A 14,793-nucleotide genomic window follows, 5' to 3' on the forward strand; every position below is an offset into this window, starting at 1 on the left:
TCATTATTTTCAAAACACGGCTAAAGACCTTTTAACTAACATTGCTTTCAGGTTATTTGCAGGACATTCAGTTCTGGAAAACTTACAGAATCCACTCAGCTGCAATTTGATAAAGCATCGAGTCTCATTTTTCTCTTACCATTTATTTTAACTAAAGCTCGTCTTTAACATTCCAGATAATTAGTGATGACCAAAGCGATGTTTCCAATTTTGTATAAGGAATGAAGTCCGAGTTCATTATTTTCAAAACACGGCTAAAGACCTTTTAACCAACATTACTTTCAGGTTATTTGCAGGACATTCAGTTCTACCGTGATGCGGGTGTTAGAGTCTTATGAACGCGGTTTTAAAGGAAAATATATGTCGTTGAACTGATTGTGACGCTGCATGTTACCCTGCATGTTACCTTTCTTCTGATACCACGTCTCACTTATGTGGATAAATGCGTGGTAGCCGAGAATGGTCCCTAATTTTGTCTTTGCATTATATTCAAAACGTGTAGTGAAAGGCAGAACTGAGTGTATACCATCTCACGGCCATGGGGTTGAATTGAATGAGCACATTTAAATCAGCAGAAAAGGAAAAAAACATCTAACCAGAGCTAGTGGAAAAAAAAATCTCTTTTGCAGACAATTAACTGTTAAACATCTCTAACTGAAAGTATGGGAGAAAAACTCATTCCATTTCATGATTATGCTTGAAGAGATATTCTGCCTGCAATTAAAGAGAAAAGAGAAAAGTTATCAATTTCCACAAAATGTTATACGTGTTGTTTTTCGTTCATTCATTCATCATCATCATCATCATCATCAATCGTATTTATTGAGTGCTTACTGTGTTCAGAGCACTGTACTAAGCGCTTGGGAAGTACAAGTTGGCAACATATAGAGACAGTCCCTACCCAACAGTGGGCTCACAGTCTAAAAGGGGGAGACAGAGAACAAAACCAAACATACTAACAAAATAAAATAAATAGAATAGATATGTACAAGTAAAATAAATAAATAGAGTAATAAATATGTACAAACATATATACATATATACAGGTGCTGTGGGAAAGGGAAGGAGGTAAGATGCGAGCTTCTCGGAACATTTACAATCAAGCGTTAAAAATACTGACATGTTTAATTTTAACCTAGAAACAAAAGTCCGGTTCTGACTGCGAATGAATTTCAGAATCCTTTGCCCAGAAGGTAAATAAAAATATTACTTCTCATATATCCCCCTTTTAGACTGTGAGCCCACTGTTGGGTAGGGACCATCTCTATATGTTGCCAATTTGTACTTCCCAAGCGCTTAGTACAGTGCTCTGCACATAGTAAGCGCTCAATAAATACGATTGATGATGATGATAATTTATTTTTCTCGGCCAAATAAGTTGGATAAACCCTGGCCTAGTGGGAAGAGAACAGGGCGGGGAGTTGTGAGATGCTAGTGGCCTGCTGTGTGACTTTGAACAAGTAACTTAACCTCTCTGGGCCTCAATTTCCACATCGGTAAAATGGGTTTAAGCTCCCTGCTCTTGCTCCGTCAAAGACAGAGCCTACTGTGAAACAGGGATTGGGTCCGATCTGATTACCTTGTATCTACCCCAGTGCTTACTTGGCACAAAGGAAACAATAACTACAATGATCATGAAGAACATTATAGATTGTCAGAGAGAATTGGTAGGGATGTAAGAAAATAGGTCCCTAACTTTTTGATTTTCATCACTCTTCTCCAAGGATTCTTTAGTGCCTCTCTCAGAGAATTTTGGGCAGGATGTCCCATTAGCCTGATCCAGTGTGGAACTATTTATGGGTTTTTTAATGGTATTTGTTAAGTGTTTAGTATGTGCCAGGCACTGTACTAAATGCTAGGGTAGACTCAAGGAAATCATCCTCATCCCCCCCCACTCTACCTCCTTCCCCTCCCCACAGCACTTGTGTATAATAATAAATAATAATGGCATTTATTAAGTGCTTACTATGTGCAAAGCACTGTTCTAAGCGCTGAGGGATACAAGGTGATCAGGTTGTCCCACTGGGGGCTCACAGTCTTAATGCCCATTTTACAGATGAGGGAACTGAGGCCCAGAGAAGTGAAGTGACTTGTCCAAAGTCACCCAGCTGACAAGTGGCGGAGCCGGGATTTGAACCCCTGACCTCTGACTCCAAAGCCCGGGCTCTTTCCACCGTGCCACGCTGCTTCTCTTGTGTATATATCCGTACAGATTTATTACTCTGTTTACTTTACTTGGACATATTTACTATTCATTTTTTAAATTCTATTTGTTCTGATGATTTTGACACCCGTCCACATGTTTTGTTTTGTTGCCTGTCTCCCCCTTCTAGACTGTGAGCCCGTTGTTGGGTAGGGACCGTCTCTATGTGTTGCCGACTTGTCCTTCCCAAGCGCTTAGTACAATGTTCTGCACACAGTAAGCGCTCAATAAATATGATTGAATGAATGAATGAATAATCAGGTTGGTCACACCTGCCCCCACAGAGGGCTCACAGTCAAAATCCCATTTCGCAGATGAGATAACTGAGGCGCAGAGGAGTGAAGTGACTTGTCCAAGGGCACAAAGCAGACACGTGGAGGAGTCGGGATTAGAACCCACGACCTTCTGGCTCCCAGGCCAGAGCTATAGCCACTAGGGCATTCATTCATTCATCCATTCATCGTATTTATTGAGCGCTTACTGCGTGCAGAGCACTGTACTAAGCGCTTGGGAAGTCCAAGTTGACAACATAGAGAGACGGTCCCTACCCAACAGCGGGCTCACAGTCTAGAAGGGGGAGACGGACAACAAAACAAAACATACGAACCAAATAAAATAAATAGAATAAATATGTACGAGTAAAATAAAAAGTCACCCAGCTGACAAGTGGCGGAGCAGGGCGTGCTAACTTGATGTTGTTTTTCCACCTCCCTTTTTTCAATTGAATTTGGTATATCTCTGAAAAATGAAATTTCCTCCTACCAGAAAATCAACCGGGTCATCCGGCCTGACCTTACAGCATTCATTTAGGCCTTGCAGGAGCGTCGGCATGACGTTCTTCATTAAATAGTTCCTCAGAGGGGTAGACTGGGCCTCCAGTAATTCCTGTTCTTCTCTCTTCACTTCTTCTAGTTGTTTATTCTGCACAGAGACATCGCACGTGGGGAGGAAAAGCCATCCAAACAAATTATGACTAGTGGACAATTAGCCTTCAATTCCGATGACATCTTTAAAATTTGCAACCCGAAAGGGTAGGTGAGAAATGTGCGCCTTCACTAAACCAACAGCGTGGCTCAGTGGAAAGAGCCTGGGCTTTGGAGTCAGAGGTCATGAGTTCAAATCCTGGCTCCGCCAGTTGTCGGCTGTGTGACCGTGGGCAAGTCACTTAACTTCTCTGTGCCTCAGTTACCTCATCCGGAAAATGGGGATTAAGACTGTGAGCCCTCCGTGGGACAACCTGATCACCTTGTAACCTCCCCAGCGCTTAGAACAGTGCTTCGCACATAGTAAGCGCTTAATAAATGCCATAAAATGCCTGCTGAGAGCTCACCTGGCCCTGCTGAGAGCTCACCTCCTCCAGGAGGCCTTCCCAGACTGAGCCCCTTCCTTCCTCTCCCCCTCGCCCCCCTCTCCATCCCCCCATCTTACCTCCCTCCCTTCCCCACAGCACCTGTAGATATGTATATATGTTTGTACATATTTTTTTACTCTATTTATTTATTTATTTAATTTATTTGTACATATCTATTCTATTTTGTTAGTATGTTTGGTTTTGTTCTCTGTCTCCCCCTTTTAGACTGTGAGCCCACTGTTGGGTAGGGACTGTCTCTATATGTTGCCAATTTGTACTTCCCAAGCGCTTAGTACAGTGCTCTGCACATAGTAAGCGCTCAATAAATACGATTGATGATGATGATGATGATAAAAAAAAGAAATGTTGGGCCCCTGAGCAACCCGCTTTGATCACATCCCACCAGTTGAAAAGATTAATTCACGGCACACGTGCGTGTTATAAGAACACATTTCCTTCGTAAAACCATCTTTCCAACAACTACTTCCAGCACACATTTATTTACCCCCTTCCTGTATTTCAGTTGCAACTAGTTATTCTCATTCCAATAGTTACAGATATTTTTATGTCTTTCTTCCCCATTGGAAATCTCTTGTGCTCTTGTACTTTTCCAACTCATCCCAATCCAAACCCTCCCCACCCCTCGCACCCTTCCCCCTCCCTCCCCACCCTCGACAGCTGATGCCAAGTGTGGCCTCTGGAACCCCCGCTCCGTTTTAAGTAAGATCCCTTTCATCCTGGACCTTTTCCTTTCCAGTTCTCTACTCCTCCTCGCCCTAACTGAAACATGGCTGTCGCCGGACGACACGGTCTCTTCTGCTGCTCTCTGCAGTGCAGGCCTCTTCTTCTCCCACTCCCCCAGACTCACCGGAAAAGGAGGAGGTGTCGGTTTCCTTCTCGCCCCCCAATGTCGCTTTCGCACTATCCCTCCTCCCCCTTCCCTTTCCTTCCCTTCCTTTGAAGCCCACATTATTCGCCTCTACCACCCCCTCCAGATTCTTGTAGCCGTCATCTACCGCCCTCCGGGCCCCACTTCCAACTTCTTTAACGACTTTGACCCCTTCCTCACATTCCTTCTCTCCTTCTCCATGCCCACTCTGATCCTCGGAGACTTCAATATCCACATGGATATCCCTAACGACTCCTCTGCCGCCCGCCTTCTATCTCTCCTTGACGCTGCCAACCTCTTCCTCCACCCCACCTCACCCACTCACCAACTTGGTCATACCCTCGACCTCATCATCTCCTACCGCTGCACTGTGTCCACCCTCACCAACTCTGTGATCCCTCTCTCTGATCATAATCTTCTCACCTGCCTCCTCACTCACACTCCTTTCCCCTGTAAATCCGTATTACTCCCTCACAGAGATCTCCGCTCTCTGGACCCCACCCATCTTTCGGAACGCCTCACACCCCACCTCGCCGCCCTCTCCTCTCTACCCAGTCTTGATGATCAGATTACTGCTCTCAACTCTACCCTTTCTACTCAGCTAGACTCGCTCGCTCCCCTTTCCCTTCGCCGCTCTCGCACCACTAACCCACAGCCCTGGATCACTGCCACTGTCCGCCTCCTTCGCTCTTATGCTCGAGCTGCCGAACGCTGCTGGCGAAAGTCTAAACACCATGCCAACCTCGTTCACTTCAAGTTTATCCTTTCCTGCCTTAACTCAGCCCTCTCTTCTGCCAGACAAAACTATTTCTCCTCCCTTATTGACACCCATGCCCATCACCCCCGCCAGCTCTTCCGTACATTTAACTCCCTTCTCAGGCCCCCTGTTCCTCCCCCTCCTCCTTCCCTCACCCCCAACGATCTGGCCTCCTACTTCATTAACAAAATTAAATCCATCAGGTCCGACCTCCCCAAAGTCTCTTCCCCCCTTTCTCCAACCCCCCGGCTCTCAACACTCTCTGCTACTCTCCCATCCTTCCCAGCGGTATCTTCAGAGGAACTCTCCTCCCTCCTCTCAAGTGCTACTCCGGCCACCTGTGCTTCTGACCCCATTCCCTCTCATCTTATGAAATCTCTCGCTCCATCCCTTCTCCCCTCCTTAACTTCCATCTTCAACCGCTCACTCTCCACTGGTTCCTTCCCCTCTGCCTTCAAACATGCCCATGTCTCTCCCATCCTAAAAATACCCTCTCTTGACCCCACCTCACCTTCTAGTTATCGTCCCATATCCCTCCTACCATTCCTTTCCAAACTCCTTGAACGAGTTGTCTACACGCGCTGCCTAGAATTCCTCAACAACAACTCTCTCCTCGACCCCCTCCAGTCTGGCTTCCGTCCCCTTCATTCCACGGAAACTGCGCTCTCAAAGGTCACCAATGACCTCCTGCTTGCCAAATCCAACGGCTCATACTCTGTCCTAATCCTCCTCGACCTCTCAGCTGCCTTTGACACTGTGGACCACCCCCTTCTCCTCAACACGTTACCTGACCTTGGCTTCACAGACTCCGTCCTCTCCTGGTTCTCCTCTAATCTCTCCGGTCGTTCTTTCTCAGTCTCTTTTGCAGGCTCCTCCTCCCCCTCCCATCCTCTCACTGTGGGGGTTCCCCAAGGTTCAGTGCTTGGTCCCCTTCTGTTCTCAATCTACACTCACTCCCTTGGTGACCTCATTCGCTCCCACGGCTTCAACTATCATCTCTACGCTGATGACACCCAGATCTACATCTCTGCCCCTGCTCTCTCCCCCTCCCTCCAGGCTCGCATCTCCTCCTGCCTTCAGGACATCTCCATCTGGATGTCCGCCCGCCACCTAAAGCTCAACATGTCGAAGACTGAGCTCCTTGTCTTCCCTCCCAAACCTTGTCCTCTCCCTGACTTTCCCATCTCTGTTGACGGCACTACCATCCTTCCCGTCTCACAAGCCCGCAACCTTGGTGTCATCCTCGACTCCGCTCTCTCATTCACCCCTCACATCCAAGCCGTCACCAAAACCTGCCGGTCTCAGCTCCGCAACATTGCCAAGATCCGCCCTTTCCTCTCCATCCAAACCGCTACCCTGCTAATTCAAGCTCTCATCCTATCCCGTCTGGACTACTGCATCAGCCTTCTCTCTGATCTCCCATCCTCGTGTCTCTCTCCACTTCAATCCATACTTCATGCTGCTGCCCGGATTATCTTTGTCCAGAAACGCTCTGGACATATTACTCCCCTCCTCAAAAACCTCCAATGGCTACCGATCAATCTGCGCATCAGGCAGAAACTCCTCACCCTGGGCTTCAAGGCTGTCCATCCCCTCGCCCCCTCCTGCCTCACCTCCCTTCTCTCCTTCTCAGCCCAGCCCGCACCCTCCGCTCCTCTGCCGCTTATCTCCTCACCGTACCTCGTTCTCGCCTGTCCCGCCATCGACCCCCGGCCCGCGTCATCCCCCGGGCCTGGAATGCCCTCCCTCTGCCCATCCGCCAAGCTAGCTCTCTTCCTCCCTTCAAGGCCCTGCTGAGAGCTCACCTCCTCCAGGAGGCCTTCCCAGACTGAGCCCCTTCTTTCCTCTCCCCCTCGTCCCCCTCTCCATCCTCCCGTCTTACCTCCTTCCATTCCCCACAGCACCTGTATATATGTATATATGGTTGTACATATTTATTACTCTATTTATCTATTTATTTATTTATTTTACTTGTACATTTCTATCCTACTTATTTTATTTTGTTGGTATGTTTGGTTCTGTTCTCTGTCTCCCCCTTTTAGACTGTGAGCCCACTGTTGGGTAGGGACTGTCTCTATGTGATGCCAATTTGTACTTCCCAAGCGCTTAGTACAGTGCTCTGCACATAGTAAGCGCTCAATAAATACGATTGATTGATTGATTGATTGATTGATTTCCAAACATTTGAGTTCCTCAACATTTACCAATGCTACTGTTACTACTCCTACTACTATCAATCGTATTTATTGAGCGCTTACTGTGTGCAGAGCACTGTACTAAGCGCTGTACTACTGTACTACACTGTACTACTACTACTGATAATAATAATAATAATAATTGTGATACTTGTTAAGCACTTACTCTGTGACAAGCACTAGACTAAGTGCTGGGGTGGATACAAGCAAATCGGTTGGACACAGTCCCTGTCCCACAAGGGACTCATAGCCTCAATCCCCACTTTACAGATGAGGTAACTGAGGCCCAGAGAAGTGACGTGACTTGCCCAAGGTCACACAGCAGACAAGTGGCAGGGCTGGGATTAGAACCCACGACCTTCTGACTCCCAGGGCTGCAATCTATCCACTACATCACATTCCAGACACGTAGTAAACGTGTCTCCAGTGTGTCAGAAATCGCCATAGGTTGTCATCATCATCATCATCATCATCAATCGTATTTATTGAGCGCTTACTGTGTGCAGAGCACTGTACTAAGCGCTTGGGAAGTACAAGTTGGTAACATATAGAGACAGTCCCTACCCAGCAGTGGGCTCACAGTCTAAAAGGGGGAGACATCTAATTGTCCCCATGGAGAATGGCTCATGGGGAAGGCATTCATTCATTCATTCATTCAATCGTATTTATTGAGCGCTTACTGTGTGCAGAGCACTGTACTAAGCGCTTGGGAAGTCCAAGTTGGCAACATCTAGAGACGGTCCCTACCCGACAGCGGGCTCACAGTCTAGAAGGGGGAGACAGAGAACAAAACAAAACATATTAACAAAATAAAATAAATGGAATAAATACGTACAAATAAAATAAATAAATAAATAGAGGATGAAGCCCGGGAGCCCCACGTGGGACAACCTGATCACCTTGTATCCCCCCCCCCCAGCGCTTAGAACAGTGCTTTGCACATAGTAAGCGCTTAACAAATACCATTATGATTACTATTCGCTGGGCCTCAGTCGCCTCATCTGTAAAATGGGGATGAAGCCCGGGAGCCCCCCCGCGGGACACCTGATCTGATCACCCTGTATACTCCCCTCCCCCACCAGCCCCCCGGATGCTTAGAACAGTGCTTGGCCCCTAGTAAGCGCTCAACAAATCCCATTATTATTACTATTCGCTGGGCCTCAGTCACCTCATCTGCAAAATGGGATCCAGTTTCCCCTTCTTTTTGGGCAGCGCCTCCACCCTTATGTCCACCTTGGGGAAGCAGCGTGGCTCAGTGGAAAGAGCCCGGGCTTTGGAGTCGGAGGTCATGAGTTCAAATCCCGGCTCCGCCGCTTGTCAGCTCTGTGGCTTTGGGCAAGTCACTTCACTTCTCTGTGCCTCAGTTCCCTCACCTGTAAAATGGGGATTGACTGTGAGCCCCACCTGGGACAACCTGATCACCTTGTATCCTCCCCAGCGCTTAGAACAGTGCTTGGCACAGAGTAAGCGCTTAACAAATACCACAATTAAGTTAATTAGTTAATTATTACACCTCCTTATACTCTCCCATTTCCCCTAGCCGTCACTTCTACTAATGTCTGTTTCGTCCTCTAGATTGTAAGCTCCTTGTGGGGAGGGATCTGTCTACAAACACTATTGTATTGACCTCTCCCAAGCCCTTAAGCACTTAGTACAGTGCCCTGCACACAGTAAGAGCTCAATAAATGCAATTAAATGAGTGCTCTGCAATCAAGCTATCAATGGTATTTATTGAGCGCTTATTATGTGCAGAGTACTGTACTGCACGCTTGGGAGAGTACAGTGCAATAGAATTAGCAGACGCATGCCCTGCCCATCATGAGAATGGGTCTACCAAGTCTGTTATAATGTACTCCCCCAAATTCATTCATTCATTCAATCGTATTTATTGAGCGCTTACTGTGTGCAGAGCACTGTACTAAGCGCTTGGGAAATACAAGTCGGCAACATATGGAGACGGTCCCTACCCAACCGTGGGCTCGCAGTCTAGAAGGGGGAGACGGACAACAAAACATGTAGACGATGTCAAAATTGTTAGAACAAAATAGAATTGCAGCTAGATGCCCATCATTAATAAAATAAATAGAATAGGAAATATGTACAAGTAAAAAAAACAGCGTAATAAATCTGTACAGGGCTTAACGCTGATGATGGCATTTACTAAGCGCTTACCATGTGCCAAGCAAATGTTTAGTACAGTGCCCTGCACATAGCAGGAACTCAAGAAATACCTTTGATTGAAAGAGGGGGAGACAGGCGTTAATATTAATGAATAATTTATAATATATAGCCTTCAGCCTCGATGGATTTATAGGAGAGGCCTTTCTTCGCTGGAGCAGGAATGATCGGGGGCAGTTTCGTGGTCAAATCTGTGCCGGGATGAGTTTTACCAAATGTGCCAAGAGGTAACAATGGCCGGCTTGGCGACTGAGCCGGTGCCTGAATCAACAGGACTTTCCCCTTCATTCTCTGAGCCGATGTTTCTGCTGTGTTCTGGCTCCAGCTTATTTAATAATAATAATAATAATAATAATAATAATAATTGTGGTATTTATTAAGTGCTTACTAAGTGCCAGACACTGTACTAAGCGCCGGGGCAGTTACAAGCAAATCGGGTTGGACACAGTCCCTGCCCCATATAGGGCTCACAGTTTCAATCCATCAATCAATCAGTCGTATTTATTGAGCGCTTACTGTGTGCAGAGCACTGTACTAAGCGCTTGGGAAGTACAAGTTGGCAACATAGAGAGACAGTCCCTACCCAACAGTGGGCTCACAGTCTGAAAGGGGGAGACAAAACCAAAGATACTAACAAAATAAAATAAATAGAATAGATAGGTACAAGTAAAATAAATAAATAAATAAATAGAGTAATAAATATGTACAAAAACATATATACATATATACAGGTGCTGTGGGGAAAGGAAGGAGGTAAGATGGGGGGATGGAGAGGGGGTGAGGGGGAGAGGAAGGAAGGGGCTCAGTCTGGGAAGGCCTCCTGGAGGAGGTGAGCTCTCAGTAGGGCCAGTTTCAATCCCCATCTTCCAGATGAGGTAACTGAGGCACAGAGAAGTGAAGTGACTCGCCCAAGGTCTCATAGCAGACGTGTGGCAGAGCCGGGATTAGAATCCATAGTAGTAATAATAATAATAATGGCATTTATTAAGCGCTTGGTATGTGCAAGAGCTGGGGAGGTTACAAGGCAATCACGTTGTCCCACGGGGGGCTCCCAGTCTTCATCTCCATTTTCCAGATGAGGGAACTGAGGCCCAGAGAAGTGAAGTGACTTGCCCAAAATCACCCAGCTGACAAATGGCGGAGCCGGGATTTGAACCCATGACCTCGGACTCCAAAGCCCGGGCTCTTTCCACTGAGCCACGCTGCTTCTCTGACTCCCAGGACTATGATGATGACGATGATGATGGTATCTGTTAAGTGCTTACTGTGTGCCAGGCACTGTGCTAAGCGCTGGGGTGGATGCAAACAAATCCAATTGGATGCAGTCCCTGTCCGATGTGGGGCTCAGATTTTCAATCCCCATTTTACAGATGAGGTAACTGAGGTGCAGAGAAGTGAAGTGACTTGCCCAAGGTCACACAGCAGACAAGTGGCAGAGCCAGGATTCGAATCCATGACCTTCTGGCTCTCAGGCCTGTGCTCTTTCCACTAGGCCATGCTGCTTCTTGTCATACATTTTCAGATGTATTTCAGATTAGGGAAACAGCGTGGCTTAGTGGAAAGAGCCCGGGCTTGGGAGTCGGAGATCGTGGGTTCTAATCCCGGCTCCGCCACTTCATTCATTCATTCGATCGTATTTATTGAGCGCTTACTGTGTGCAGAGCGCTGTACTAAGCACTTGGGAAGTGCAAGTCGGCAACAAATAGAGACGGTCCCTACCCAACAACGGGGTCACAGTCTAGAAGGGGGAGACAGACAATCAATCAATCAATCAATCATATTAATTGAGCACTTACTGTGTGCAGAGCACTGTACTAAGCTCTTGGGAAGTGCAAGTCGGGAACAAATAGAGATGGTCCCTACCCAACAATGGGCTCACAGTCTAGAAGGGGGAGACAGACAATCAATCAATCAATCAATCAATCAATCGTATTAATTGAGTGCTTACTGTGTGCAGAGCACTGTACTAAGCACTTGGGAAGTACAAGTTGGCAACAAATAGAGACGGTCCCTACCCGACAACGGGCTCACAGTCTAGAAGGGGGAGACAGACAATCAATCAATCAATCAATCAATTGTATTCATTGAGCGCTTACTGTGTGCAGAGCACTGTACTAAGCACTTGGGAAGTGCAAGTCGGCAACAGAGACGGTCCCTACCCAACAACGGGCTCACAGTCTAGAAGGGGGAGACAGACAATCAATCAATCAATCAATCGTATTAATTGAGCACTTACTGTGTGCTGAGCACTGTACTAAGCGCTTGGGAAGTACAAGTCGGCAACATATAGAGACGGTCCCTACCCAACAACGGGCTCACAGTCTAGAAGGGGGAGACAGACAATCAATCAATCAATCAATCGTATTAATTGAGCGCTTACTGTGTGCAGAGCACTGTACTAAGCGCTTGGGAAGTACAAGTTGGCAACATATAGAGACAGTCCCTACCCAACAGTGGGCTCACAGTCTAAAAGAGTCAATCAATCATTCAATCGTATTTACTGAGCGCTTGCTGTGTGCAGAGCACTGTACCAAGTGCTTGGGAAGTACAAGTCGGCAACAAATAGAGACGGTCCCTACCCAACAACGGGCTCACAGTCTAGAAGGGGGAGACAGACAATCAATCAATCAATCAATCAATCGTATTAATTGAGCGCTTACTGTGTGCAGAGCACTGTACTAAGCGCTTGGGAAGTACAAGTCGGCAACATATAGAGACGGTCCCTACCCAACAACGGGCTCACAGTCTAGAAGGGGGAGACAGACAATCAATCAATCAATCATATTAATTGAGCTCTTACTGTGTGCAGACCACTGTACTAAGCGCTTGGGAAGTACAAGTCGGCAACATATAGAGACGGTCCCTACCCAACAGTGGGCTCACAGTCTAGAAACCTGTCAGCTGTGTGACTCTGGGCGAGTCGCTTCACTTCTCTGCGCCTCAGTGACCTCACCCGTCAAATGGGGATGAAGACCGCGAGTCCCACGTGGGACAACCCGATGACCTCGTGTCTCCCCCGGCGCTCAGAACAGTGCTTGGCACCTAGGAAGCGCTTAACCAATACCATCGTTACGATTATTATTCCTATTTTATATAATGTTATAAATCATTAGCTCCGTGGAGGGAGTTCTACTAAACTTACCCATTCCTCCCAACGAGCGATCTTCTCAGCTTTTTCCGATGCTTCCTTCCGTTCCCGTTCGGCTTCTGCTGCCGCCTCCCGTGCGAGGCGAGCCTCGGCCGCCTCGCGCTGTAATTCGGCTTTTTCCTCGTCTGTCAAACCGTAGTTCCGAGGCTCGCCGATGTCTTTGATAAGTTGCTTGATGACCAGTCTGTTCTGGAGATCTTCGAATTTGCCTACATCTGCGAACGGCGGGAAAACGGACCACAGGCCCAGTTACAAGCACGTAGTTGCCGACTCTTATTTAAGCGCTTAGTCCGGTGCTCTGCACACAGGAAGCGCTCAATAAATACGATTGATGATTTAGCTGGGGCACAGAGGCTGACTCCAAATACACCTGGATCCCGAGGAGAAAAGGATTTCCTGCCAGCTTTTTTTTGTCACGGAAGCGGAGGCCAGCCGGCGTGGTGGAAGGTAGGCACCCCCCCCCAATCAATCAATCAATCAGTGGTATTTATTGAGCGTTTACTGTGTGCAGAGCACCGCACTAAGCGCTTGGGAGGGTACAATCCAAGAGAATTGGTAGACACGTTCCCTTCCCACAACTGGCTTACCGTCCCTCTAGATTGTAAACTTGCTGTGGGCAGGAATGTGTCTGTTATTCCATTGTACTCTCCCAAGTGCTTAGTACAGTGCTTTGCATAGAATAAGCGCCCAATAAATATGATCGAATGAATGGAGACGATCTTACAGTCCCCGCAGCTTCTCGTAAAATAGTTTTACTCTCCGAGGACACTTGGATTTGCTCCCTTTATTCCCCCCTTCCTCAGCCGCACAGCGTTTATGTCCAGATCCGCAATTTATTTATACTGACGTCTGTGTCCCCTTCTAGACTGAGAGCTCGCTGTGGGCAGGGAGCGTGTCTGCCAACTGTGTTGTACTCTACTGAACGCTGAGTACAGTGCTCTACCCACGGTAAGCGCTCAATAAATATGACGGATGGATTGATTGAGTGCCTCCTTGGGACTAGCCCCTCACTTTCTCCCAGCAGGCAGTGGCAGTTGATGCTAAGTCAGTAAAAATTATCGTTGCTTAATTCGTTCCATTAGCAGAACAACGAGCTGAGACGGACTTGGAAAATGTTTCATATTTATCCACGGAGCGGTTCATCAGGACGTCGCCGTGTTGCGATGAAACAAATGTGCGTCAAAACACCATTATTTCAGGCCAACTAGCAGAACCTGTTTGACAGACTACCTATTAACCGAGGAATCACTAGAAGGATGGTGCCTCCCGTCCCGCGGACGTATGCCCCGCACACAGTAAGCCCTCAGCGAATACCGGTGATTATTTCATTCTTTAATTATAACTTTTTCACTTTGTCTTTTCAAATGCCCAGGAAATGGGGAAAGCACTAAACTCGACTGCCTTATTTACACTAGATGATGGGTTATTAGCTAATTAATTCCCTTTCCCCATCTTCACCCTTTCCATGGAAGATTTCCAGGTTAGTCCTACCTAGCTCCGTTACTGGGGGCTCACAGACTTAATCCCCATTTTACTGATGAGGTGACTGAGGCACAGAGAAGTTAAGTGACTTGCCCAAAGTCACACAGCTGGCAATTGGCAGAGCCAGGATTTGAACCCCTGACCTCAGACTCACACTGCTTCTCTCTTTACCTAGCTCCATTTACTCCACATCTGAGCTTTTTTCCACCTTCCTGATTCCATGGAATTTAGGAATATATAGGCAGAAATCGTGTCTACCAGCTCTGTCGTTGCATAGTCTCTCAAGTATGCTGACACAGAAAGCGCTCAATGAGTTCCATCGATAATGATGGTATTTGTTTAGCGCTTACTTTTAGTCTGTGAGCCCCCCTTTAGTCTTTGAGCCCACTGTTGGGTAAGGACTGTCTCTATATGTTGCCAATTTGTACTTCCCAAGCGCTTAGTACAGTGCTCTGCACATAGTAAGTGCTCAATAAATACGATTGATGATAATGATGATAAGCACTGGGGTAGATGTAAGGTTATCAGGTTATCCCATGTGAGGCTCATGGCCTTAATCTTAATCTTAATCACGGCCTTAATCACCACTC

The 14,793-nt window shown here is 47.1% G+C and overlaps 1 protein-coding gene across 1 annotated transcript in view; it reads right to left on the reverse strand.

Annotated features, from left to right (window-relative positions):
- Positions 1-602: 602 nt before the first annotated feature.
- The window catches only part of AK7 (adenylate kinase 7), an 85,793-nt gene continuing 71,602 nt past the window's right edge, over positions 603-14,793 (reverse strand). The window contains exons 18-20 of the mRNA XM_038746046.1: positions 12,716-12,936; positions 2,966-3,124; positions 603-714 (exon numbers count right to left, since the gene is read on the reverse strand). Coding sequence (XP_038601974.1) covers positions 676-714; positions 2,966-3,124; positions 12,716-12,936 — 419 coding nt within the window. The 3' untranslated portion in view covers positions 603-675. The remainder of the gene's footprint in view (positions 715-2,965; positions 3,125-12,715; positions 12,937-14,793) is intronic.

The sequence above is a fragment of the Tachyglossus aculeatus genome, chromosome 1 (genome assembly GCF_015852505.1).
Source record: "Tachyglossus aculeatus isolate mTacAcu1 chromosome 1, mTacAcu1.pri, whole genome shotgun sequence".
NCBI lineage: Eukaryota > Metazoa > Chordata > Mammalia > Monotremata > Tachyglossidae > Tachyglossus > Tachyglossus aculeatus.